The 24,906-nt window shown below is 46.0% G+C and overlaps 1 protein-coding gene across 1 annotated transcript in view; it reads right to left on the reverse strand.

Annotated features, from left to right (window-relative positions):
- Positions 1-24,906, reverse strand: part of TTC1 (tetratricopeptide repeat domain 1) — a 104,082-nt gene that overhangs the window by 38,001 nt on the left and 41,175 nt on the right. Inside the window, exon 3 of the mRNA XM_069653904.1 lies at positions 8,569-8,681. Within this exon, the coding sequence (XP_069510005.1) occupies positions 8,569-8,681 (113 nt within the window). The remainder of the gene's footprint in view (positions 1-8,568; positions 8,682-24,906) is intronic.

Consider the following 24,906-nt stretch of genomic DNA (forward strand, 5'->3'; position numbering starts at 1 on the left):
AAAGCATAGTTTGAGATTTTACACAATTTCTAAAGCAAAAAATAAGTAGAATAGAGCAATTAAAAAAATAAAGAAAAACAGAACATTCATCACAAATATATCAAGTGCAAAAGAAGGGCTAACATATTAATCACATCAAGATAAAACAATTATTACAGGCTACCCATAGTTCCTGCAACATAAGGCCTACCAGGGTGTATAACAAATTACCCTGGTAGGTATGTAAAAAGAATATTATTTTAGCTGAGTTTGTATATTTAATATGCCAACGTGTGGGAAAGAATCAAAAGTTCGTTCCTAAAGGGAACAACATATATATAAATCACGTTTCGGCATGCCAAACTGGCATCAGTAGTCAGAGCCTTCCTCAGGGCAAGATGGAGGTGAGTTGATAGTATCACCCCAGTATAGATTAAAGAACGGAGTGCAGTCCGTAGAAGTCTACTTTTCCAAACCTATTGAACTTCGTACGCTGTGTAACAATGCAGCCAAGTAGAAAGAAAAAGGTAGAGCGCACCTGGGTCACGCTTCTGAAAATGCTTAGTAGTGAAATGCTCCGGGTAGAACTTGTCCGAAGAGTTAGGTGGAAAGGAAAACACGTCCGTCTTCAGTAAATAAAGATGGAGTCAGTAGTCACCAAGGGTGCTATAATGAGCAAGCACACCTAACCAGCCCAGAAGAGACACAAAGATCCGCTGCAATCAAAACAGGAAAAACAAACCCACAGGCAGCTAAATATATCTGGCTTTATTTACTGAAGACGGACGTGTTTTCCTTTCCACCTAACTCTTCGCACAAGTTCTACCCGGAGCATTTCACTACTAAGCATTTTCAGAAGCGTGACCCAGGTGCGCTCTACCTTTTTCTTTCTACTTGGCTGCATTGTTACACAGCGTACGAAGTTCAATAGGTTTGGAAAAGTAGCCTTCTACGGACTGCACTCCGTTCTTTAATCTATACTGGGGTGATACTATCAACTCACCTCCATCCTGCCCTGAGGAAGGCTCTGACTACTGATGCCAGTTTGGCATGCCGAAACGTGATTTATATATATGTTGTTCCCTTTAGGAACGAACCTTTGATTCTTTCCCACACGTTGGCAGATTAAATATACAAACTCAGCTAAAATAATATTCTTTTTACATACCTACCAGGGTAATTTTTTATACACCCTGGTAGGCCTTATGTTGCAGGAACTATGGGTAGCCTGTAATAATTGTTTTATCTTGATGTGATTAATATGTTATCCCTTCTTTTGCACTTGATATATTTGTGATGAATGTTCTGTTTTTCTTTATTTTTTCAATTGCTCTATTCTACTTATTTTTTGCTTTAGAAATTGTGTAAAATCTCAAAAAAAATATGCTTTCAACAATAAATTTATGGTTAGCACTTCTCAGACTGCTCCCTTGGTGTATCCACAGTGATTTGCCTCGCAAACACTAGCCTTTAAATTACTATGGAGATTTAATTTGAATGTCGGACAGAATCTAGGACTGTCTCGAGTGTGAGTACCCCTTTGTCGGTTTTTGTAAATTCTGTGAAGAGATGCAGCAGTACTGAACGCCTGATATGTACCCCTCATCTAGTCACAAAGTGCAATATCTGAAGACAGGCCTTTTGTGACATTGTGATTTGACCTCACCCGTAAAATCCTGGTTCCTCCAAAAATCTATCCATGTGAAGTTTAAACAAATGGCTTCTCAACTCTTGCATGCTGCTGCTGCAGAGAGCCAGGAGAGAAGCAATACAAAGCTTAGTGAGCCTGTGCTACACCTCTAGGCCAGCTGCAGCCCTCCATCCCTAAGCATAAAGAATCCTGAATCTCTACTATTTAACTTCAAATTGCTTATCGACCACACTAATCTACTCTGAATACGGCTCATTAAGATGAGAAGGAACATGGAAGTGCTACTGGAACCTAAAGGAACATATAAACAAATTAAGCAATCATCAACGCTTTCATGAAGTAGAAACAACCGTTACAAGGCTAGCACTCTGTCCTTGTCAAGAGACTGGATGGGGGTGGGAGACCTCCCAAGGAGTAACCCAGAGCCAGTCCTACCCCTAAGGTGGATGGTGGCAGTTCGGAGGGGCCCAGTTCCTGCCCCCCACTTGTACCAGCATGCGTCTGCTCTGCAGCACAACCATGTCCCACACCATGCCTCCAAGTCAAAATGCCTGCCAGTCTCTTCTAGTCAACCTCTAGAAAGAGAGCAGACCTTCAGCACCACTCTGTAGCCGTGTTGAGAAACCAGAGACCTCCATCAGCCCTAAAGAGAAGAATCCTCCAGCGGCCTGCATTGACTAAAAGCCTAATGGGTAGAGCTAACACACCGAGAGCAGAGATGTTACTATGAGGTCTACACAGCTGCAAAGCAGACCATGCACCATTCCCAAGTATCAGCGACCCGCACCCTTGCACCATACCATTCCCGTAGACCACCATGGAGGAAACAGAGGGGCACAGACCCCCACCAGGTCTGGGCTTAACTGGCAAAGGGCAACTACCATGAACTGTGTCAATCTCCTTCTCGGGACGCCGTAGCTATTCCATGGTAGGCCCGCATGGAGAAAGTGGACTGTGCTTATCCCTTTATTTTGATGATCAATTTGCTGATTGTAACACCTCTGGGGTGGGAAAGGTAGGGCCAGACTGGCCAGGACAAGAGAGCCAATGGCAGAAGGAGGTGGGAGCATAAAAGAGCAGACAGGAAACAGGAAGTTGTGGGTGAGGTTAGTGGACCAAGATACCAGCAGGCGGAAGACATGCCAGATCGTTGGAGATTTGAGCAAGGTTAGGTATTGGTTAGGAAGTGCGAGTGTGCATGCTAGAGTGGAGAGTGTGATCATGTGAGTTAGTGTAAGGGGTGCTTGTGAATTGGATGATACAGAGAGAAAGGAGGGTGTATGAGTAGTGTGGGATGGGGAGTCGCAGTGAGAAGGGGGGAATCATAGCGTGGTGGGCGAGGGCGAGTTGTAGCCTGTGTCGGGGGGATTTGGTAGTAGTGCCAAGGGGATAGAGTAGTTGTAGTGAGGGGCATGGGGAGTGGAATGTGATGAGTCGTAGTGTGGAGGTGGGGTAATAGTACTGACGAGGGAGTCCTAGCACAATGGCGGGGTGGAGTCATAGTCCCAGAGGGGGTGGAGTCATAGTCCCAGAAGGGGTGGAGTGATAGTCCCAGAAGGGGTGGAGTCATAGTCCCAGAAGGGGTGGAGAAGTGTGGAGGAGCAAGTGGTGGTAAGTAGGAGGAAGGAGTAACATCAATGGCTGGAGACGAAACCTAGAAGATGTAGAAGACATTGGAGGGAGAGAGAAGAGCACAGAGAGGAAGACTGGAGAGCGAGTGTAGAGAGATTAAAGTACAAACGAGAAGGCAGCAGTGAGCGTGAAAGGTAATTTCGAATCTTACAGGGTGTCTGAAAAGCACAATTCCCAAAATCCATTTTGACGAGTAACAACCAGCTACAGTAGGGTAAAGCTCAAACGCCCCAGAAGGAGCTTAGAGAGAAGGCCAAGTGCCTTTAGGTTCTCACTGCAACTCATCTAGAATAGAATACATGCAAAGAAAAACAATTGCTAGCACTACGGTGGGGATAAAGACATCTAGGCTAGGTAGAAGGTGCATACCGATGAGACAGGAACAGCCCTAGGCCCATTAAAGCATCAATCAAAACCCTTGAGTCATCTCTTGAGAGTAGCAGTTCTTGTGCCATCTGTGACACAAATAATACAAAAGGGAAGCTTGACCCAGCAGCTGGCCTAGTCTTCCAATTCATGCAAAGTCACCCCTAAATTTTACATGAATCACCGGATGCAAGTATAGGCAACTCATCTAGAATAGAATACATGCAAAGAAAAACAATTGCTAGCACTACGGTGGGGATAAAGACATCTAGGCTAGGTAGAAGGTGCATACCGATGAGACAGGAACAGCCCTAGGCCCATTAAAGCATCAATCAAAACCCTTGAGTCATCTCTTGAGAGTAGCAGTTCTTGTGCCATCTGTGACACAAATAATACAAAAGGGAAGCTTGACCCAGCAGCTGGCCTAGTCTTCCAATTCATGCAAAGTCACCCCTAAATTTTACATGAATCACCGGATGCAAGTATAGGCAAATGACAAATCTCCAGTACTTAATTTCTCCCATATCAACCCGCTCTGAAACCGATAGAGGCATGAGCTCAGAATTGTAGGCTTCCTAAGGTTTACTTTCAGCCTAGAATATCAAACCAATTACTTAGAATTCGGTCACAAATGGCAAGCTTCCGAATAGGATTCTGAACAAAAAGAGAATAAATATAATTTGCGTATAAGAATCCTTGTGCAAATAGAAAAATCTCCTGTCCTTGTGCTTATTCCTTATGAGGACCATCTAAGGCTCAACAAGTGCAAACAGCTTTGCTGACAGGGGACACTCATGCTGTATTACCTTTCCATTAAGAATCCAGGACACCACCCCACTGGTGTGGATCTACAACTTGCAGCTGCCCAGAGGTTCTGTACTAGGACTCCATTGATCCCTCGCCATTGACTAGGTAAGGTAAGGCTAGGTAAGGTTGATTGGAGATGTAGTAAGGGCCTGTAATGTGTGAGAAACTAGAGGCTGTCTCACCCGCTAGTACCCGGGGATCTCGCTCTCGGGTGGCCAGGGCCCGGCCATCGCCTTTGGATCCAGACCTAGGGGTGGACCAGTGCGGGAGGAACACCTGGGTGAGGGGTCTTCATGGAGTGTGGGTGAGGCAGCCGATGGTGAGACGCTGTATTCCCCCTTTTTTTGTTCATCTACCCCATCCTATTTTTTAGGATTTTCCGAGGTCCCGACCCCCACAGTTTTTTTCACAAACGGTGGGCCGAGGAAGAGGGTGACAGAGTAACAAAACATCTTACTGGACATTTACCGCAAACCGGGTTAGGCAAACTGAGACACTTGACTTCAAGTGCATACACCAGATACCAATTAGCTTTCCTCACACGAATAAAAGGCAGAACCTAGTGTGAGAAACCTGAAGGTGTCTCACCCGCTAGTCCCCGGGGATCTGTCATCCAGGTGGCCAGGACATGGCCATTGTTTTTGGATCCAGTTCCTGGGGGTGGACCAGTGCGTGAGGATCACATGGATGAGGGGTCTTCGGGGAGTGGAAGTGGGACACCAGAGGGTGAGACGCGGTATCCCCTTCGTTTTAACACCTTTTTCCCCATCCTAACAGGTAGGATACCTAGCAACTCAATCCCTCCCTTCCTCCCCACAACCACCCTCCCCACAACCCCCTTTCCTGACAAGAACACCTTCTTACAGACAGTTCACTGTGAGTGACAACAGTAATTTCAGAGCCGCATACCTGACATGTCCCAACACCACGGTCAGGCAATTAGGGATCATTACACACCTGACTTCCATCACACTTCCCCACATGCATAAAAGGCGGAGCCCGAAAGCACACACTGAGCGAGGCGAGACACGAGGAAACAGCTGTTCCAAGATGGCAGTTTAATACAAGGAGAAAGACGGCAAGACTGGAGAGGGTTGCAAGGAGGGAAATACCCTTGACCTTTAAGTCGATGACCAAGGCAGGGAGGAACGATTTTCGTTGTGGTACTCTCACTGGCTCCTACAACAAAACAGTGTCAGAAAAGACAGCGCAGCCGGTGAGTCGGAGAGACGGATATCAAGCCAGCTTGTCTATTGAACTAAGGTTGCAAGCAGTAACATTGTATAAAGTGAACAGTGTGTGAGGCGTTTGTAAGGAGCAACACAAATAATTGGAAACCAAAAGGAGTAGCTGAACTTTGTAATTGAACTTTGGGAGGCCAAGAAGAGTTAGCATACACATAGTGGTCTTGCGCCGCGTGGGCGCTCATTCAAAAGTCTGTTAGGTCCAACTGATGCACAGTGTGAGAAAAAGGAATATTAAGATCGAAGTGGCCAAACAGCGGGTCAAGTCAACCCCTGTGCACGTTCGCAAATCGATAGTTCATGTACATCACAATTGGTCCGAGCCCGGCTGAGGGAGACTAATTGAGTGAGTGAAAGGGATCAGAGCCTGGAAGAGGGGGATCCAGGGTGAAAACGGAAAAAGGAAAGGAACATTTGTGTGTTATTATTATTTTTGTACACCAGGCCCTCTGAGTCAAGAGACTTGCAAGAAGTAAAGAGGCTTGGACACAGTAGGTCCTGAACTGTGAAAATGGAACTGTATTCTCGTGCCGCAGAAGGAAGAGCGTGCTTTGCACAAACAAACTGCCTTGCCCTGTGCTGAAAACGTGGAGAAGGGAGGCTACCGGGCCGAACATTCTGACGTATCATCTTGTGAACACTTCTTTCTTTTCCATGAACACTACCCTACACTATTTGTAAATTAGCGGTAAGGATTGGCAATAGTTATTTTTTAGTATAAGCCCTTTTATTTTGACAAGACTCTGCTAGGACTGCATTATTATTATTATTATTAGATGGTTGTAGCTTGCTCCCATCTGTAGATTTAGGTTTAGATAGGCGGTCATCACACCCTTGTGAAAGTTCAATAAACACCCTTGAACTGTGATCATTTGTCTGTCTTACTAGTGCTACCATGAGTTCCGTTCCTTAAACTAGAGACACACTCTGAGCAAGGTGAAACATGAGTATGAGCACAACTTCCGGGGTGAAGGCAAACCTACTGGAGCAGAGCGACGGACCAAGGGACTAGAGCAGCAGGTCGAAAGCGGTCTTAGCCCAACTGAGGGAGACCCGAAGTGGAATAAGCTTGGGAAAGGGAGTCCCCTGGCAGGTTTTGTTGAACTTGGTTCTGAAAAGGTCTGAGCCCGACAGAGGGGGACCTATATGAACGGTTTGTTGAAACATTATTTGGAAGCGAAAAGAGATTTTAACGTGACAGGACAGACGGGCCTCGATCCATGTTTTGGAACGGTTTATTGTGTTGAAAATCCCAGGCAGAGTGTGTCATCCTGCCTACAGGGACCGTCTTACTCTGTGTTGTCTAACGTGGGGAGGGGAACTGATTCAGCCACATTGATTATTTGGAACACTGATTTTTCCTTTGCATACTTTTCTCCTTTATACACCTTTTGTACAAGACATAGGGAAGGCATTCAGTTTTGTTAGTATAGGCCATTTTAATTTGACGGACTCCACTAGGACCGGTTTGTTTATCGCTTGATGGTTGAGACTACTCCCATCTTAGTTATTGGGCAAAGTAGGGGGTTTTCCAACCCCAGAAAATTAAAAAACGTTTTTTACAAATTGTACCTATTGTATCAGTGTCATACTTGTGATACCATGCCTCCCCTGCAAATGGTACTGTGGGGTGGGGAGGGGCCTTAAAGAATTCTTCCCTCTACCCTCAGATATTACTTCAGAGTGTGACTTGTCAGCTTTCCCCATGCTTCCAATAGTCTCAACGTAGGAATGATTTAGCAGAGACAATTTAAACAATATAAAATATGAAATCCTGCATTGTAAAGCACAAAAAAGCTAAGACTCTGAAGTAGACCAGCACACCACTATGCCTGAAAGTGTATTTCTGTAAGGCCTGTACTACTGCGTAGATTGGCAAATGCAACCACCACCCATCCACCTTCCCCCACCAAGTCATCAGCCTGCCAATGCCCCCACTTTTACCAGCACCACACTCAGCTACTCAAAAATGGGCATTAACAGGCTAGTCTTGCCATTACTGGGGGTCTCCCTTCCAAAGTAAGGGAGCTTCCCCATGGGGAAACCTTGGCTCCTTTCCCCACCGCCCGCTCAAGTACATCACTGTCAAGTCTGGGCCTGGAAAAAGAGCCCCTCAAACCTCCTCAACAATGCCACCAAATGGCTTTGGGTCTACAGGAAACGACGAGTGATTTCACCACCAACCCAGTCACTGGATCATTCAGCTGGTGTGAGAAATGGCATCACAAGCAGTGTCGGGTAACAATCCTAGCCCCACTAGAGATTTTTGTATCAGTTTAAGTAACTATGATTTGCAGTTAACAGATCTGTCAGTTGCATTTTTTCAATGCAGAGTGCATTAAGGATTGTAGTATTTATCCGGGAAATATGTGGATTCTCGATACAAGGCATACATGTCTCGCCTTGTTCTAGCACCTGTAAATTTCATTACAGATTGTCTTTAGAAATGTCCCCCTTGCTGTAAGAAAAGGTGAACTAAGCAGCCCCCAATTGCAATGACACAAAAGAGTCCTCGGGTATCAATTTAGATGCAAACCTGTATGACCGAATGTGAAAACAAATTTGAGAATCTTGGTTCAGGGTGTTATGGGTCAGTAATATCAAGACAGAGCACATTAATAATAATAATAATAATAATAATAATAATAATAAAATAATAATAAATGTGGTTTTTTATAGCGCTTTAATCTAAAGCAATTTACATACATTACTATTGTTACCCAATCAATCAACATTTATACATATGTATCGACCTCGGAAGGATGAAAAGTTGAGTTGGCCTCGCTGGGAGTTGACCCTGCGGCCTGTAGATCAAACAAATCACAGTAACGATATTTTAACCCGCTGAGCCATCTTACCGGCTAGTTGGAGACATTAGAGAGATCTTACCTGTTTCATTCTGGCAGCTGCTCTGTTCGAAAAAAGGATTGCCCTCTCCTTCTGGTAGCAAGCAGGACATATCTGTAGCCCTTTTGAATAAGAGTTTTCTGCCTCTACGTAATCTGAAAAGTTGAAGTAATGGTCAATGAATCTTGGTAACCATACTGTGTTAATGCCACATTGCACGCAAAGGCCTTCTCACACCATTTAACACTAACATCGATAATGTCAGGCAGCATAATTTCAAGTTGTAAGCCAAACATAAAACGTCACTCGCCACCTCAATTCTATGCATAAAGACAGCACACCAAACCCATATGTACAGACAGAGCGGGCTATAGCAGCCCCAGAACTATTAAGAACAGTTATTCTGAGAGGGACAAGAAATCAAATATAACAAAATTAGTATATTAGCATGCACCTGTTGTGCATAGACCTGCATTTATCTAACGTGGGAATGCTAGACCTCTACTAGTCACTAATCTGTGCCACACATGTATATGCCATTGACATAACAAAATAAAAAAAGTTATACATACAAGCCATGGCTAAGCTGGGAATTGTTCAGATGGAAGATTCTATAAGGGCGGCCTTCTAATCCCATTAAACGAATATAAATAAAGTGGCGGGATGACAGCATTAAGACAGCTTCCTGTACTTTAGGGTACAAAATACACTAAATTAATGTTCGACTTGTTTCAAGACAACGCAAACAAATTACCTATTACAGTAAATTATCCTAATGAATGGGTAAGGTTGATTGGTGTCTGGGCTAGTTGCAAAATTAATAGGTGGAAATAAGGAGGGATGCTTGGATGGTGGCAGGAAAACATGGAAGAAAAAAGAAATCATCACTAGATTGCAGTATATCTGATAAAGAATGAGAACATATTTGCGCACAAACGAGATATACATCCTTTCAAGCTTATGCACTTAAATTCTTCCACCAAATGAATGCATTACTCACCCGCTCGATTAAACACTGATTGGGTAAAGTAGGCCTACAGAACAGAGGGGGCACGGGAGTAATGAATGATGTGGATTGGGCAACAATAATCTCCTCTCTGTGGCAGAAATTGGTCGCATTTTCAGTTGCCAGGTGCTTTAACCACACTTTTTGGTAAAATCTTGGAATTCTCAGGGTAATTCACACCTCTTCACTGATCAGGATTGTGTTAACAAACTAAGATCAGCCAACTGTGTGTGCTTACAGGAGACTTGGCTTATCTCTGCCCCTACTCTACATGGTTTTACTATTTTTGCTCAGCCTGGTAAACAAGGACCTGGGGGTAGACCGTCGGGGGACTGCTGGTAGCCATTGATAATTCTTGGGGGCTTAAGGGAGCTAATATTGAAAATCTGCCATTTGTGGTCCTGGGAATTTAACTATGTAAGGGCAACAATAGGAGTAAGGTCCTAGTTATCAACATTTATTGGCATAAAGGGATAGCACCCTTAGCTGAGTTCCTGGTAACTATTGGGAATATTATTGATCTTTGGACCGAGAGAAACTTGAACTGAAGAATTATGGTGCTTGGTGATCTTAATGCTGATTGTGACCAACATGAACCCCTTTGGAATGGGGATGACATAATTGAGGGGGTGTCAGCAAAAAGATCACAAGGCTGCAAATGGAGATTGGGGTTGGAGGGGCGTGGTCTCCATCCGCTTGTAGGAGTCAACTCTAACCGAAACGTCACAGTGGATTGGAATACATGGCATAGAGGCCCCAGCACCTCTATGATAGATTACATCTTTGTTGACTCCTTCCTAATGAATCACTGTTTCTCTTTTGAGGTAATGTCTACTGTCTGGAGCGACCATTCTATTCCGACGGCCACATTCGACTGCTTCCATACCACTGGGGTCTCCATGACCCAGCCTCTTGTAACGTCTAATGTGGCTGGGAATGCAGTCAAGTGGTCTAATCGGAATATACTCCAGCTCAATTCAAGGGTAAGGAGTGCCCTGGACCAGTCCTCTTATGAATGGAATATGGGATGTTTTAACTCTATTGAGTTCCAAAACCTTGTGGAGGGCATAGTCACTGATATTGGGGAGGCTCAGGGGAGTAGATGTATGTCGCCGATTAGACACACTCATGTCTTCAATTCAGTAGCTGCTGACGAAAAGAAATCTATGAGGAGAGAGATCCGTATGATTAGGAACAATCACCCTGAGCAAGATATATGCAATGTCCTAATTAGAAAGGTGAGACAGGCCTACAGGAACCGTTGTAAATCACGCAAGCACATCGCCTTACAACAGGATGCAGAACTGATGCAATTTTTGGCTCTCTTTTTTATTATGGTGGCATTTCCTTTTTTTATCTGTGTTATGAAACAGTAGTTGTTGATCTTTTTATGTGTGTTATGAAACAGTAGTTGCTGATTTTTATTTGTTATTATGTAGTTCTCTGTTTGTCATTGATCTTATGTGTTTTGTAAAGGTGTGAACTAACCAAATACAAAAAATAATAATAATAATACATATTACCCTGAGATCTCACAGGACAGAGAGATTTGGGCTTGGCCAACTGACTTTTTTTTTTTTCTAGCTTAATGTAAAGGAATTTATATATTCTGGTTAGACGTTTTTTTGCTATGGTTAGTATAATTTGGAAAGAAAACGTTGCAATAAATCCAATAACTGGCTTAATGCGATATACTAGAGATATTAAATGGCCAGATTGTAATTCTTCTTGCTAGAAGATGTATTGGGAAAGCGCAGGAACGTAGTCCTCCTAAACATGCCTGGGTGCGAGATATTACGTATTGTTATGAAATGGAAGATTCATATCGGGCTAGAACTTAGGCATCAACCAGACCAAGGGCTTTTTGGACACCATATAGGAGCCATCTAGTAAGAAGACCCTGCCCTCACCCCAGACACATTATACATATATCGAACCGATAGGCTACGAATTGAGGTCATGGTTACAATAAACGGATTATGTTGGGAAATTAGAATATTGCTAGGCAGGTTGTCTTTATGTAAGAAATGGAACGGTCAAGATCTAAGCAACTGCTGCCTTGGTTTCTCCTTTTTTAATTCTTTCCTGAACATTAGAGCATAGTAGGTGAGGTCGCTGGTAACGAATTGTTAATAAAATAGATGTACAAAAAAAAAGAAAAGAAAAATAAAAAGTCGGCACTGTGTCTAAACTGTAATGGTAACGTTCCCTGAGCGATCCCCACTGTAGTCGGCACCATCGCTATAAATACTTCATTGATACAGTCTGCGTCACCGATTATATGTATGCTTTAGCCCTACCTCATCTGCATAGCCATACAGATCGCCACCTCTGTAATAACTAATTCACTGTCTGCGGATTCAGATACACAGAAAAAACAGAAAAGACTGAAAACATGCATGATAGAACATGCATCATGTATAAAGAAATATATCCTGATGGCTCCCATGGCCAAGCATTTCCTAGAAGCAGAGCACACGGCCCCCGAGTTCCAAAGTGTGGTTTTACAACAAATCAAAAGGCAGTGACAAACAAAACAACATAAATTGATACTGTACAGCAATTGTAACAAAAAAATGATATACCGTGAGAAAGGTGACCAAACGGCGATAAATGAAAATATCGAAGGGGCATCTCTTTGAGGTAGCAGTCCCTGTACTGGATTCATTTCACTGGAGTACAGTATGGCATTTTCACATATAAGGGAGTGCGATTAGTTTTCCCCCATAATCCGGCCAGAATAGTTCCCTAAAAGTGAGTACTAGCAGTGTTACATTAGTTAATTCCTTTCACTGAGTACAGTAGAACATAATGAGACTTGTGCACAGTGAGATTTAGCTAAATATTATATGTTCACATTTATCCCATGAGGATTGGACTGTTGATCATCGCACTGCAACAACCAACAGTACCCAGGTTCAAAGGACAGTTAGTCAAAGCTCACCCATGCAGGACAACTGAAACCAGCAAAGACACTGGCGTTCATTTAAAAACCTGATCTTGAATGCCTTAAAAGAAAACCTAACCAAGCTGGCTTCCAGACACCATCCTCCGACATCAACATGCTTTCAAACCACCTCATCTGCACTCTGACCTGGCCAACATCCATGCACCATTGGAACTATGAAACAAAAGCTAGTCCTCTGCAGGCACCGGTATACAATAGAACTCGCAGACAGTAAACAAGCCACCAGCAAACAAGAAAGGATCTGGAGAAAAATACAACTACAAGAGATCTCGTAACCTCAAAAAGCCTCCTCTCAGCCAAAGTACTGAGCATCATAGCCGAAGCCTCCAACAAGAGCAGAGCCATCTTCAAGGCTGTCAAACATTACATCAGCTCCTGAAGTACCTGAATTCAATGAGATGCAATGAACTCTCAGCAAGCTCTGTTGTCACATGAACACCACCCTACCCATCCCGCCATACCACCATGTCATGTCCCAAGATGGTCAGAAGAACTATCATCATCACTCAAGGCCACCTCCTATGAGGTCGTCATTCCAGCCTCCATTCTGAAGTACTTCACAGAAAACTCACTCATCCCCTCCACACCATCAAGTCCTCAGGAAAGACCTCTTTCAGAACGCATTGAAAACTGGCTAGATCCTACGCCTAACCCTACTAAAGTAGCCCACACTCGACCCAGACAACCTAGCAAACTACTAGCCCGATCACTCATCTTTCCATCATTGACAAGATTATCAAGAAAATCAGACTCCAACAACATGAAAAGGTCACCCAACACAACCTACTTCATGAATACCAGTCTCACTTGTGACCAAGATGCAGCACCAAGACTGCCATCCAGGTCTTTGCCAAGGCACTCCTCATCATGGACAAAGATGACCCATGCCTCCCGGTCCTGCCTGATTTCTCCGATACATTTGACACAGTTAACCTAAAAGTGTTACTCAACATGCTGTCATCCCACATGGAATTTGACCACCAGTAGAACAATGACATGCAGCTATATCTAAAGTCAGCTTTTTTTTTTTTTAAACTTGTTTTTTATTGGTTGTAAATACAACTAGAAATACAACACGCTCACCCAGGGGCCAACCGGCCCTTTCAACCATTCAACCGCCCCCCAAACTCGAACTGTGCATTCCTTGGGCTCAACGGGGAACAAAAGGGGCAAGAAGAACCATACTATCACTACTGTGCATTGGCCACAATAGGGAAAACAGTATGAACATCACTGGTGTGTGATCAATTTTTTTAAAAATGTATATTTATATAGCGTGCAGACAGCCCAGGGGCATTGTGGCGCTGTTACTTGCAGGAGCTTAGTTACAGGGGGTATAGGAATGGTAGCAGTCGTTGGCACATTATGATTGCTACATAGTAGTCATTACAGCTCATGCATCTTTGGTCATTACATTACAGACATTTGATTGGCAATCATGGTGCTCCGAGGGACCTTATGTGAAGAGGATGGTTTTCATAGCTTTACGGAAGGCAATGAGGGAGGGCTCACCTTGGACTGTGGGAGGTAGGGCATTCCAGTGTGTTGGTGCGAGATAAGGGAAGCTGGATCTGCCTGCTCTGGCTCTTTTTACTAGTGGCACACAGAGCATGTTGGTATACAGTGATCTGGTTGGCCTTGTGGAGGAGACGGGGTGGATCCTTTGTGAGAGGTAGACCGGGGCAGTGAGGTGGATGCACTTGTGGGTCAGTGTCAGAGCTCTGAAGACGATTCTTTCCTTTATTGGTACCCAGTGGGCTAATTTTCTGGCTTCAGACATGTGTTCTATTTTAGCAATGCCTTGGGCAGCGCGGAGGGCACTGTTCTGTATGATTTGTAGCCTTTCCAGGTTTTTGTTGGAAGTTCCTAAGAAGAGTACATTGCAGTAACCTAGCCTGGAGCCGGTGATTACTCTGGCTATGTTTGTGCAATTCTCTTTGGAGAGAAAGGGTCTGACTGCGTTGATTAGTTTGGCATGGTACGCAGCTGAGGAGGCTATTGCATTGACTTGTCTGTCCATGGAAAGGTTGGAATCCAGGTAGACACCAAGAGCTTTGACCAAGTCTGAGACAGGTATTTTAATGGAGTCAATGGTGAAATGACTGAATTGGGAGTCTAGATTTTTTTAGCATGTCGGGGGAACCTACCAGGAGGAGTTTGGTCTTGTCGGAATTGAGGCATAGTCCATTGTCTGCCATCCAGGCTTGGATGGTGTTGTAGAGGTTGTTGAGGGTCAAGGAGTCAGTATCATAGTTGCCAGTGAGGGTGAGGAGGATCTGGGTATCGTCATCTTATTGGTGTAGGAGATATCCATGGTGTCGAGGATGAAGAAGAGGGGTCGTGTGAAGATGTTGTAGAGGGTGGGGGAGAGGCAGGAGCCTTGGGGCACACCACAGAGGATGATGGTGGGTGAGGCAGAGGCTATGTCGGAGAATACTTGCATGGTTCTGTCTTGTAGGAAGGAGGTGATCCATGCCGTGGCGTCCGGGGAGAATTTAGCAGTGGAGGAGAGGTGGTCTTGGTCTACGAGGTTGAAGGCCACTGAAAGGTCAAGAAGTAGGAGAAGTGCTGGTTTGCCCATGTCTCTGGCGTCGTCCATCTGATATTTCAAATCAAGGAAGGCGGTTTCAGTCCCGTGTTTGGGGCGGAACCCAGATTGTCGGAGACCTAAGAGTTTGTTCTCTTCAATGAAATGCTGAACCTGCAGATAGGCTGCTTTGTCCAGTATTTTGAGAAGGAATGGGACAGTGGTGATGGGTCTATAGTTGTTAGGGGAGGTGGGATCAAGAGTTGTTTTTTTTAATAGAGGTTGAACCCAGGCTTCCTTGAGGGAGGCGGGGACTTTCCCTGTGGCAAAGGAGGCATTGACAAAGGCAGTCAGGAAAGGAGCTAGCGCTTCAGTACAGTCCTTGATGATGGTAGCTGGGCATGCATCACCTTTACAGTTAGAGGGTTTGATATTCCACATTATGTTGATGATGTCTTTTTGCTGTATGGGTTTGAAGGAGAAAGGTTTGGGGGGGGGTCGGAGGCTGGAGGAGGGACATGGATGTGTGTATTAGGCGTGGCTTGTTTAGTGGCTAATATTTCGTTTTGGAGAAGGTTCAGTTTGGCTTGCATGGCAGTTCGTATTTCGTCGCACCAGGCTTTGTCGTTGGTGAAATTCTGGGGGGCGGAAGTGGGAGTCTCTAGCTCCCTGAAGATGGCAAACATTTCTTTAGTGCTAGACTGGGCTTGCGATATTCTGGATTCAAAGGATTTAGCCTTTGCTTGGGTGATTGCCTTTTTGTATTTGGTAGAGAGGGCTTTAAAGATCATCTTATCTGTGTCCGAGTGGGATGTTTGCCATTGTGTGAGTGCAACCTTTTTCTTGTTGTGGAGTGTGAGAAGGTCCGGGGTGAACCAGGAGTTGGAGTGGGTGGTGGGTTTGGATTTGCAAGGTTTGAGTGGGGCAATGGAGTTGATAGCTGCTTTGATGGCACTGTCATATGTTGTTGCAAGTATTTCTGGGTCTGGAGAAAGGAGGTCTGAAGGCTGGGCCTTGGAGGAAGGGCAGTAGCCTTTCCTTAGTCAGCTGACGGGAACTTCTTGCGAGGCAGGGTGGCAGGGGTTGGGGTGTCGGGGCTGGTGGTGGGGATGCTAAAGGTGATATAGTGGTCAGACCACGGGGTGGGCGTGTTACCAGTGATGACGAGTGGACAGTTATGCTGTGCAATCCAGTCGAGAGTTCGGCCCTGGGTGTGGGTAGGGCTGAAGATGGTGTTTTTGTAGCCTAATGCCTTGAGGGCTGAGTCAAGGGATTTAGCTGCTGAGTCCTTGCAGTCAAGGAGACCTAGGTTGACGTCCCCAAGGAGAATGGCTTTAGAGTGTTTTTTAAGGTTGTCAGAAAGGAGGTGGATGAGAGAGGCTGGAGTCTCCTGTTGGGCCTGGAGGGCGATAGACAATGTGAACAGCAATGGTGCAGTGAGAGGTTGATTTTGACTTGGAGGTAGTCACTGTTGTTGTGCAGGGATTTCTCTATCTTTCTAATGGAGAGGGAGTCTCTGGCAATGATTGCTACACCTCCACCTTTAGAAAGGCGATCTTGTCTCGTGATGGAGTAGCCAGAAGGCAGTGCAAGGGAGAGTGCAGGACCGGAGGCCTAATGTAGCCAGGTTTCTGAGATCATGAGCAGATCAAGATCATGGGCGATTATGAGGTCATGGATGTCCAGAGCGTGGGCATTGACGGACCTGGCGTTGATCATGGCGCATTTGAGATGGGGTTGTGTAACAGCTAAGGGGGGGGGACAAAGGGGAGAGAGGGTGAGGTGGTGGGCGCATGTCGAAGCACGTTTGGTACAGTTGCATTCAGAATGGGGGTAGAAGATTTGCATAACACAGATTTTGCATTGGGGGCTCATTTTCAGTGGTGGTGGACACACATGGAGTAGCAATTGGCACAGTAGCATTCAAAATGGTGGTAGAAGATTTGCATATCAACCTAGTCAGGCTTATACAGATTGTTCATACAGGGTCCACTCACATGGGATCATGAACTACAACATTCTGAGGGGGGCCCAATAACCAGCGGTCTGCCACTCGGTGGGACAGAGGCAGCGTATGCAGTCTCTCTCAAATCGCACATATTCATTTTCTTTAGCCAGGCCTGGATGCCAGGGGCACTCCGTTTACCCCAGGACCTGGCAACCAGAGATCTGGCCACCACCGAGGCCATGCCGAGAAACCGCCTCGCAGTCCGGGGGCCATCCTCAATCAGGGCTAACAACCATAACTCTGGCGGGAGTTCCCGCAGGGTTAGTAGCATTTCATCAACCGCATTCCTCACCGCTTTCCAAAACCGCCGTATAACAGGGCACGCTCAGACCACGGGGAAATCAACCTCTTCCATTGAACACCTACAACAAGACGAGGGACGATCTGGATAAAAGCAGTGCCGCCTGCCTGGGGACTAGTGTACCTGATGGAGGAATTTGGAGTGGGTCAGTCGTTACCGGTTATTGAGGGACAGGTCTTTTGTCTGCATACAAATCAGTTTCCACTGGGAATCAGTGAAGCCCCTAGCTAGGGCTGTCTCCCATTGGGATCTACACTTGAGGATATTGGTGGGTGGGGAGGGGGGTTTGGAGAGTTGATGTTTTTATATATAGAGGAGACAGGTTTCGAGGTGTGCCCAGGAGAGGCTACATGTTGAAGAAGCAAGGAGGGGGAGTGGGGCATGGGAGAAAGTGAGCCATTTAGAGTGAAGGTCAGTGCGGAGCCAATAGTACAGCAACATTGTGATTGCATTCCAGGCACCCCTCCCTTTTAGGGTATCCCAGGTGACGAATTGAGCAGGTCTCCTAGTGTATAAACCCCCAGTCGCTCCAAGTGCTGGTGAAAGATCCACTCCTGTGTAACGGGTACCCCTCGTACAGAATATACTGGGATAGCGGCGGAGACACTGCTAAATCCTTCAGTTTACCCAAACACTGCCAAGCTCTGCAAGTATTTTCAACTGGCTATATTTGAGAGCGGGAGGTGGGGTGGGGGCCCACCGCGCCCACCCACACCAGCCCCCTCAGATCATAAGATGACATTAATGCTCTCTCTATTGCATTGTGGGGCAGATTGGGGGAGGGGGCCACCACCATGCAGAGTATTGCATCTGGGCTGCCAAAAAGTAGCAGTACAATTCGGGGTATCCCATCGCACCATCAGCGTACGGAAGGCACAGAGTATCGTAAGCAACCCTGGCCTGTCTGCCTGCCCACGCAAACGGATCTACAGTGTCCAGAGTCTGGACCAGAATTCTGCTGGGGGCCAGGCTGGGGCGTTATTAAATAGGTACAATAATTTTGGTAGGAGGACCAATTTAGCCAACAAGATCCTGGCCGCCTGGAACAGCGGGAGTAGTATCCACCCTTTGACCCTGCCCTCTAGAGAGGTTGTATACGAATTGATCGTTTTACAACTGCTCAAATGACAATTGACCTTTTCACAATTGACCGAATTGTGAAGGTCAATTGTACCATATATGTGGGGGGAAACCCCCCACATCTCCCCACCCAACGCCAAACCCCCCAAAACCCATATAATATATATACATATATTCGGTCAATTGTGAAAAGGTCAATTATGACCCTTTAAATTCGGTCAATTGTTCATTCGAACAATTGTAAACGACCAATTTGGGTAATACCCTCTAGAGATACCAGAGTTTTCAAATAATTCTCAGTGTAGAGAGCAACTGGTGACCCAGGTAACGAATCCCCTGCAGGCACCATCTGAAGTCCCCGGGGATGTCACTCTGGAGCACACACAGCGTCAGAGGCATTACCTCGGATTTCGACCAATTTATTCTGAGGCGTGACAGATCACCAAAATGTGTGATTGCTTGTACTAATGGTTGTAGATTGTCAGGTGGGTGTTTGAGGTAAAGTAACATGTCGTTCGTGTACAGGGACACGATGGAGATGTGTGTACAATTTAATTCCACGGTGTACGTGGTACTCCCTAAGAATGCAACCATAGCTAGAGCGAACAGGATAGGGGAAAGAGGGCACACTTGGCTGGTCCCCCGAGTGGGAAAGATGTACGCGGATTGCAGCTGGTTGGTATATATTGCTGCACTGGGGGCTGTATAGGGCAGCCTGGGCCATTGCAGCTAAACTAGACCGAGCTCAGATATCCTAAGAACCTCAAATCGAAAGCCTTTTTGGCATCCAAGGCGGCAACAGCCAGAGGGACCCAGGATTGACATTATGCCGCAGCATAAATAGACGTCTTAGGTTATTTTGCGTGGACCTACCTGGTATGAAACCGGCCTGGTCAGGGAGGACGAGAGCCGACATATGGGGCAATAGGCGGTCTGCTAGAATTTTCGCGAAAATCCTGTTATCCGAGTTGATCACTTGCCGGGGTCTTTTCCGGGTTACAACAGGACCGTGATTAACACAGTCCTAATAGATCCGGGCAGGACCCCTGAAGAGAATGAGGATTCAAACATGCTTCTCAAATGCAGGACCACTAAATCACAGTGTTCCTTATAAAATTATGCAGTGATACTGTCCAACTTGGGGGCCTTCCCACCAGGAAGAGAGCGGATTGCGGCTACAATTTCTTATTCAGAGGGGGGGTACATTCAGACTCCCACCCAACCATGGGCAACCTGGTTGAGATATTGCTCAATTGCATCGGGCCGACTGTGGACCTTGAAGTATACAGCGAGTCGTAATAATCCCAAAAGGCTTCATTAAACGCCCTAGAATCCGGGTTGTGCCACCCGATGGGGTGTCAATCTCGGCGATGTCTTCCAAATGCTGCTCCGTCTAATGGCCCAAGCCAGTGTGTGGCTGGGGTGGTCCTCCTCCCCATAAGCTGCAGCTGCGATCGGATCCCCAAGAAACCTCTCCTCTCTCTCCATTAATATGTGGAGCATTGCTCCCCCTTGGCCCCCCCCCCCCCAAGTTCATGCTGCAACGGTGAGTCGGCTGTCCCCTGTTGTCGTTCAAGGTCCTTCATTTCACTCTCAAGGGAGGACATGGAGGAGCTGGAAGCTTTAAGGACCCCCCCCCCCCCTGATGTATCCCTTAAAGGTTTCCCATATTATCCCGTTATCGGGGACAGATCCTCGGATCCTACATTAACCCGGAAAAAAGAGTGTCAATATCCTGGGCAATGCCAGTCCAAAACGCAACACCTTGAACCGCGCGGGCCAGAAACCTCCAGCGAAGCTGTGTGGGGGAGGGGTAATAGGGGGCCGTCAGGGAGAGCCACACAGGAGAATGTGGAGAAATTCTGACGATAGCAAAACATAATCGATTCTAGATTAACTACTGCAGACTCTGGAATGAAAAGTACATTCTCTGACATTTGGACGCATAAACCGCCAAGCGTTGTGGAGTGAATGGTATTCAGCTATGTCCAGCCAGGTCTGAGCCGCCTTGGGAAGAGACTTGAGTCATTGAGGACCTGTCCATGCCCAGAGAAAGAGCAACATTAAAATCACCTGCCCATATTATTTGGTAGTGGGGGGGGGGGGTATCTGTGAAGGTGGGAGGCGCATTGCCAGAATAATTCAGGGTCGTCGATGCTGGGAGCATGCACATTTATAATGAGGAGTCTCAGTCCCCTAGTTCCTCCTGCCAGAAAAAGGAACCAACCCTCAGCGTCCCCCAGTTGTTCATGTAACTTAAAGGCCAATGTGCGGTGCATGCAAGTAGTTACCCCTCTAGCGTGTGTGGTGAAGGAAGAACCATATCTGTGGACCCTCCCCAAGACGGCATTGTCAGTGGATTAGCATTGCGTGGTAGGTGAGTCGTGTGGTAGGCGAGTCTCTTGGAGACACAGAATATTAGGATTCCGTGCATAGTTGGCTATGAGCCTTTTCTTCTTGTTAGTGAACCCCCAGATATTCCAAGTGAGCATTGAGATATCATCCTTTGTTCCCATCATGATCACTGCCATGAACAAGTGGCCCTGCTACCCAGGATCGGATTAGAGTGACTGCAGGGGAAATACCCCCAGTAGTACCCATAGTAGGGACAGTCGAGCCAACTGTTTCCCACCCCCACCCACGCCCACAACCTAAACATACCGGCAGATACACCCATCCCTTGGATCCTAATATACAACTAGATACCCAATAACAACCAGAAAATAAAACAAAGCATGCAGTGACTGTAGAAACAAGGAGCCGCTGGTGGCGGACAGGCTCCAGTGGCTCTGCCTCCTTCCTTAACAATGTGGGTCCTCTCAGGCCAAGACCAAACTAAAAGATGGCATGGGAAGATCCCCGGCGTCAACCATAATGGGGAGAGAGCATACATTCACGTATCGCAGTCTGGGGAACGTCGCTGATCAGGCAGCTCCTTGTGCAAACATTTCTGCTGCGTCGGGAGCTGTGAAGAAGAATGTCGTCCCGATATGAATTACACAAAGCTTAGCTGGAAAAATCCTTGCATAACGAATGCTTTTACGGCAGAGAATGTTCTTGGCTGTTTGAAAGGACCTCCTTTGCTCCTGCACAGAGGGTTGAAATCAGGAAACCGGCGTATCGTAGCGGATTGTCATAACAATTCTTCCATCTCCCTGGCAGCTTTCAGTAGGACATCCCCGTTGCGGTAGTTAAAGATCCGGGCAATTATTGGGCGCTCCTGGCCCCCCTGCAGGTGGTCTAGCAGCCAGGGAGCGGTGCGCCCTTACAAGGAGCATCTTAGAAACCAGAGGGTCACCAGCACCTTCTTCAAAAGTGTCAACAAACTGCTCCATAGTAGACTCTGGCACACCAAGAATCTGCAGATTATTCCGGTGAGAGCGACTCTATAAATCATCATTTTTTGCAGATATGTTCTTAACCGTTTGCTGTAAAAGGGCAACTTCTCGCTGTAAGGTCGACACTTTGTCCTCTCCCTCGCCTATCCTGGCCTCGGCTTGCGACATCCGCCCGGACAGCTTGTCGATTTGAATCATAGCTATATCAGCAACTTTATTTGTTAAGGCGTCTATCTTTGTGCCCAGGGAGTCCGTGCTAGTCTTGAGAGCAAGGAGGGTCTGGGGTAATGCTGCAACGTTCAGCTGTGAGTGTCTGGGCTGCACAGATGGGGCAGGAGGTGCAGCCTCCATCCTATCAAACTAGGATTTAAGAGCCAGAGCTCTTTCAGGCTGCGGCCATCTTGATGCCGCCCAACAGCGCCTCCCTAAAGTCACCTTTCTCGACTACATCAATTGAAAAACTGACACTCCACTATTCAAGCCTTGGTGTCCTGTACTACAGTGACTATCTTCCCTAGCAAAATGGCATTGATCCTCCCCAGGGTTGCCACCAAATGCACCCAAATTAAAAACTGGATGACAAAGATGGATCTTGATGACTTCTCCCCCTAACTCGCGCCTAGTGCAAAGTACCAAATCTTTGACATCAATTGCGACCAGTCCTTCAAAGCACCAATCAGCAAAAAGACACACTTAGCACGGTACAGCTCCCACTCCTGCAGCAAATCAAACCCTTCATCCCTGCCTCAGACTTCAGATTCGTCGTCCAGGACCTGGCGCACTCCCACTCTGATGGTGGCAACACCCTCCTGACGTGTTCCAACCACTACTCTGGCCCCCTTGAAAGCTGTCAAGCACGCCACAGCACGTCTCATTGCAAGATTGAAGAAATTTGACTATGATATATGATATGATATGGTATTTGTAACGCGCCTATACACAGGTGTTTCATGGACTACATTTCTTCTACTGTGAAGGAACTACACCGATTACTTCTCCAGGCTCGTATCACCTCCATGTATGCTGTGTGGATGATTGAACGCCTGGGTGAACAAGTGAGTAGATGTTGATTGCGCGATTCTTTTCGTAAAGCTGAGCCAATTAAGAGATTTCAGACCTTGTGAGATATAGTCCCAGGGTTTGAATCCCATAACAACCCTTGCTCATTTGTTTTGGATGAGGTGCAATTGATCTTACTATTCCCTAGGCAGAGGCTGTTACAATAGTCCAGGCGTGAGAGGTTGCGTGCTCAAGTAACCTTGATTGTTTCTGCATTTCCAATTAGGGAACCATTATTCTAAGGATGTAGAGCTGAAAGTCTGAATTGTCAGTTTATCTGTGGTTGCAATGAGGAACTGGTCTGTTGGGGTAGGTGCTATACCCATAAGGGGTGGTTCATTTGAAAGATAACTTTGTGGTGGAAGGGATCCCACAAAAGAGTCAATCTTAGAGGCATTAGAGAGTATCCTCTATAGTCCAATGGTGGATTTTCAGAGGGAACTCAGTGAAATGAAGGTTATCAGGTTCCACGTGCAGTAGTACCTGTGAATCATCAGCGTATAGCTGGAAGAAATGTTTAAATAAACATTAAATAGCCATGGGGTGTAGATAGAATATTGGGGGACAGTGCATGTTAAAGCAAAGTTGGCTAAATTGAAATCCCTTGCTTGACCCACATTGTGCGATTGTCTAGCTAGTTGGTGATCCAATCCAGCCTATTCTCATCTGTATTTGACAATTGACTATATCACAGGCATCTAATAGGCTCAAGGGCACAAGGGCTGTTGGTATTTTGCTGGCAAGTGCTTTCAGAATTTCTTCTTTCATGAAAAGGGGACTTATCCATCTGGACAAAATGAAGTAGAAGATTCTCTTTACTGTGATGGATAGGCTGTGTGGCACTTATCCTTTCCAGTACTGAGCAACGGAAGGCTGTTAGATATTGGCCTGCAATTTTCTTAGTAGCTCCAGGTCAGCAACCTCCTTTTTTAGGAGAGGCGTTATTTTGACAGTTTTAAGGAACGTATGAATGCTAGCATATGCTAGTTAAATGTTCCAGAACTCAGTATGTGGTACTGCAAGACTGGTTATATCCTCCCTGATCTAAGCGGCTGGGCATGGAACACAATGTTCAGCTGAAACATTAAGTTTCCTAATGATATTGACTTTGTGTTCAGCTAGAATAGTTAAATCCCAGAAACAGACCGGCGGTCAGAGTTTGAGGCAGTTGCTTATCTGACTGTTTCTAATAAGCACGTTGGTTTGAATTTTGGCTATTTGTCCGTTACATTTTGAAGTATGTTTCATACATGTTCCCTGTGTAATACAAGCTTACTGGTTCAGCATGTACTCTGTTGCTGAGACAGTTCATGTCTTGAAGCTTTAGATGGAGGATGTAGAGTGTTGGGTACTGTGATGAATCCAGTGGAGTCATCAATGTTTCCCCGGCGATGACCTTCTCCCATGTGGCCAGGGGAAGGCTTCCGCTACCTGATCCTGATCCTGGGCGCGGTTATATGAGGGAGGACCACATGGCAGGAGACAATTACCACGAAGATATGGGGACTTTGCTGGAGAAGACACAGTATTCCCCCATTTCGAAGACTAATACAATACCCAAGACCTTAACGGTCTGTTGTCAGTTAACGTCCTAACCGCCCCCCGCATAGAGAAGGTCAGAAACCCAACTTTGACCCAATTACCCACAACCGGCACCCTTTGTTTCAGGTATACTCTTATGTAAAATCCCCAAGAAAAACCACTTAAGAGTTAACACATGCACACACTTTTTGTTTCCAATATGCCATTATGTAGAATTCCTTCATGCAGGAGTTAAGTCCAATAATTACTCTGGACTCCAACTCCCATAATCACTTAGGTACTGAGACGAGGAGGAGGAGGACGAAGGAGTGTATGCAAGTGACAGGAGCCCAAACTACAACACAGACTAGTTGTTGTTCCAAACTTCCAGTATGCAGGACATTTAAAAATGGTTACTGCACTGTGAGGAGTTGCAATGCAGAAGTGAACGCCCCATTCCCGGCTGAAACACGCGAACAAGAAGGCTGGCAGGCACAGAGTAGGCCGCTGGAACTGAGGAGGAGACGCGGGCAAGCAAAGAGGGTCACAGAGACACAGGGAGCCGCTAAGGT

Source organism: Ambystoma mexicanum, chromosome 3q (genome assembly GCF_040938575.1).
Source record: "Ambystoma mexicanum isolate Mex_15411 chromosome 3q, UKY_AmexF1_1, whole genome shotgun sequence".
Taxonomy (NCBI): Eukaryota; Metazoa; Chordata; class Amphibia; order Caudata; family Ambystomatidae; genus Ambystoma; species Ambystoma mexicanum.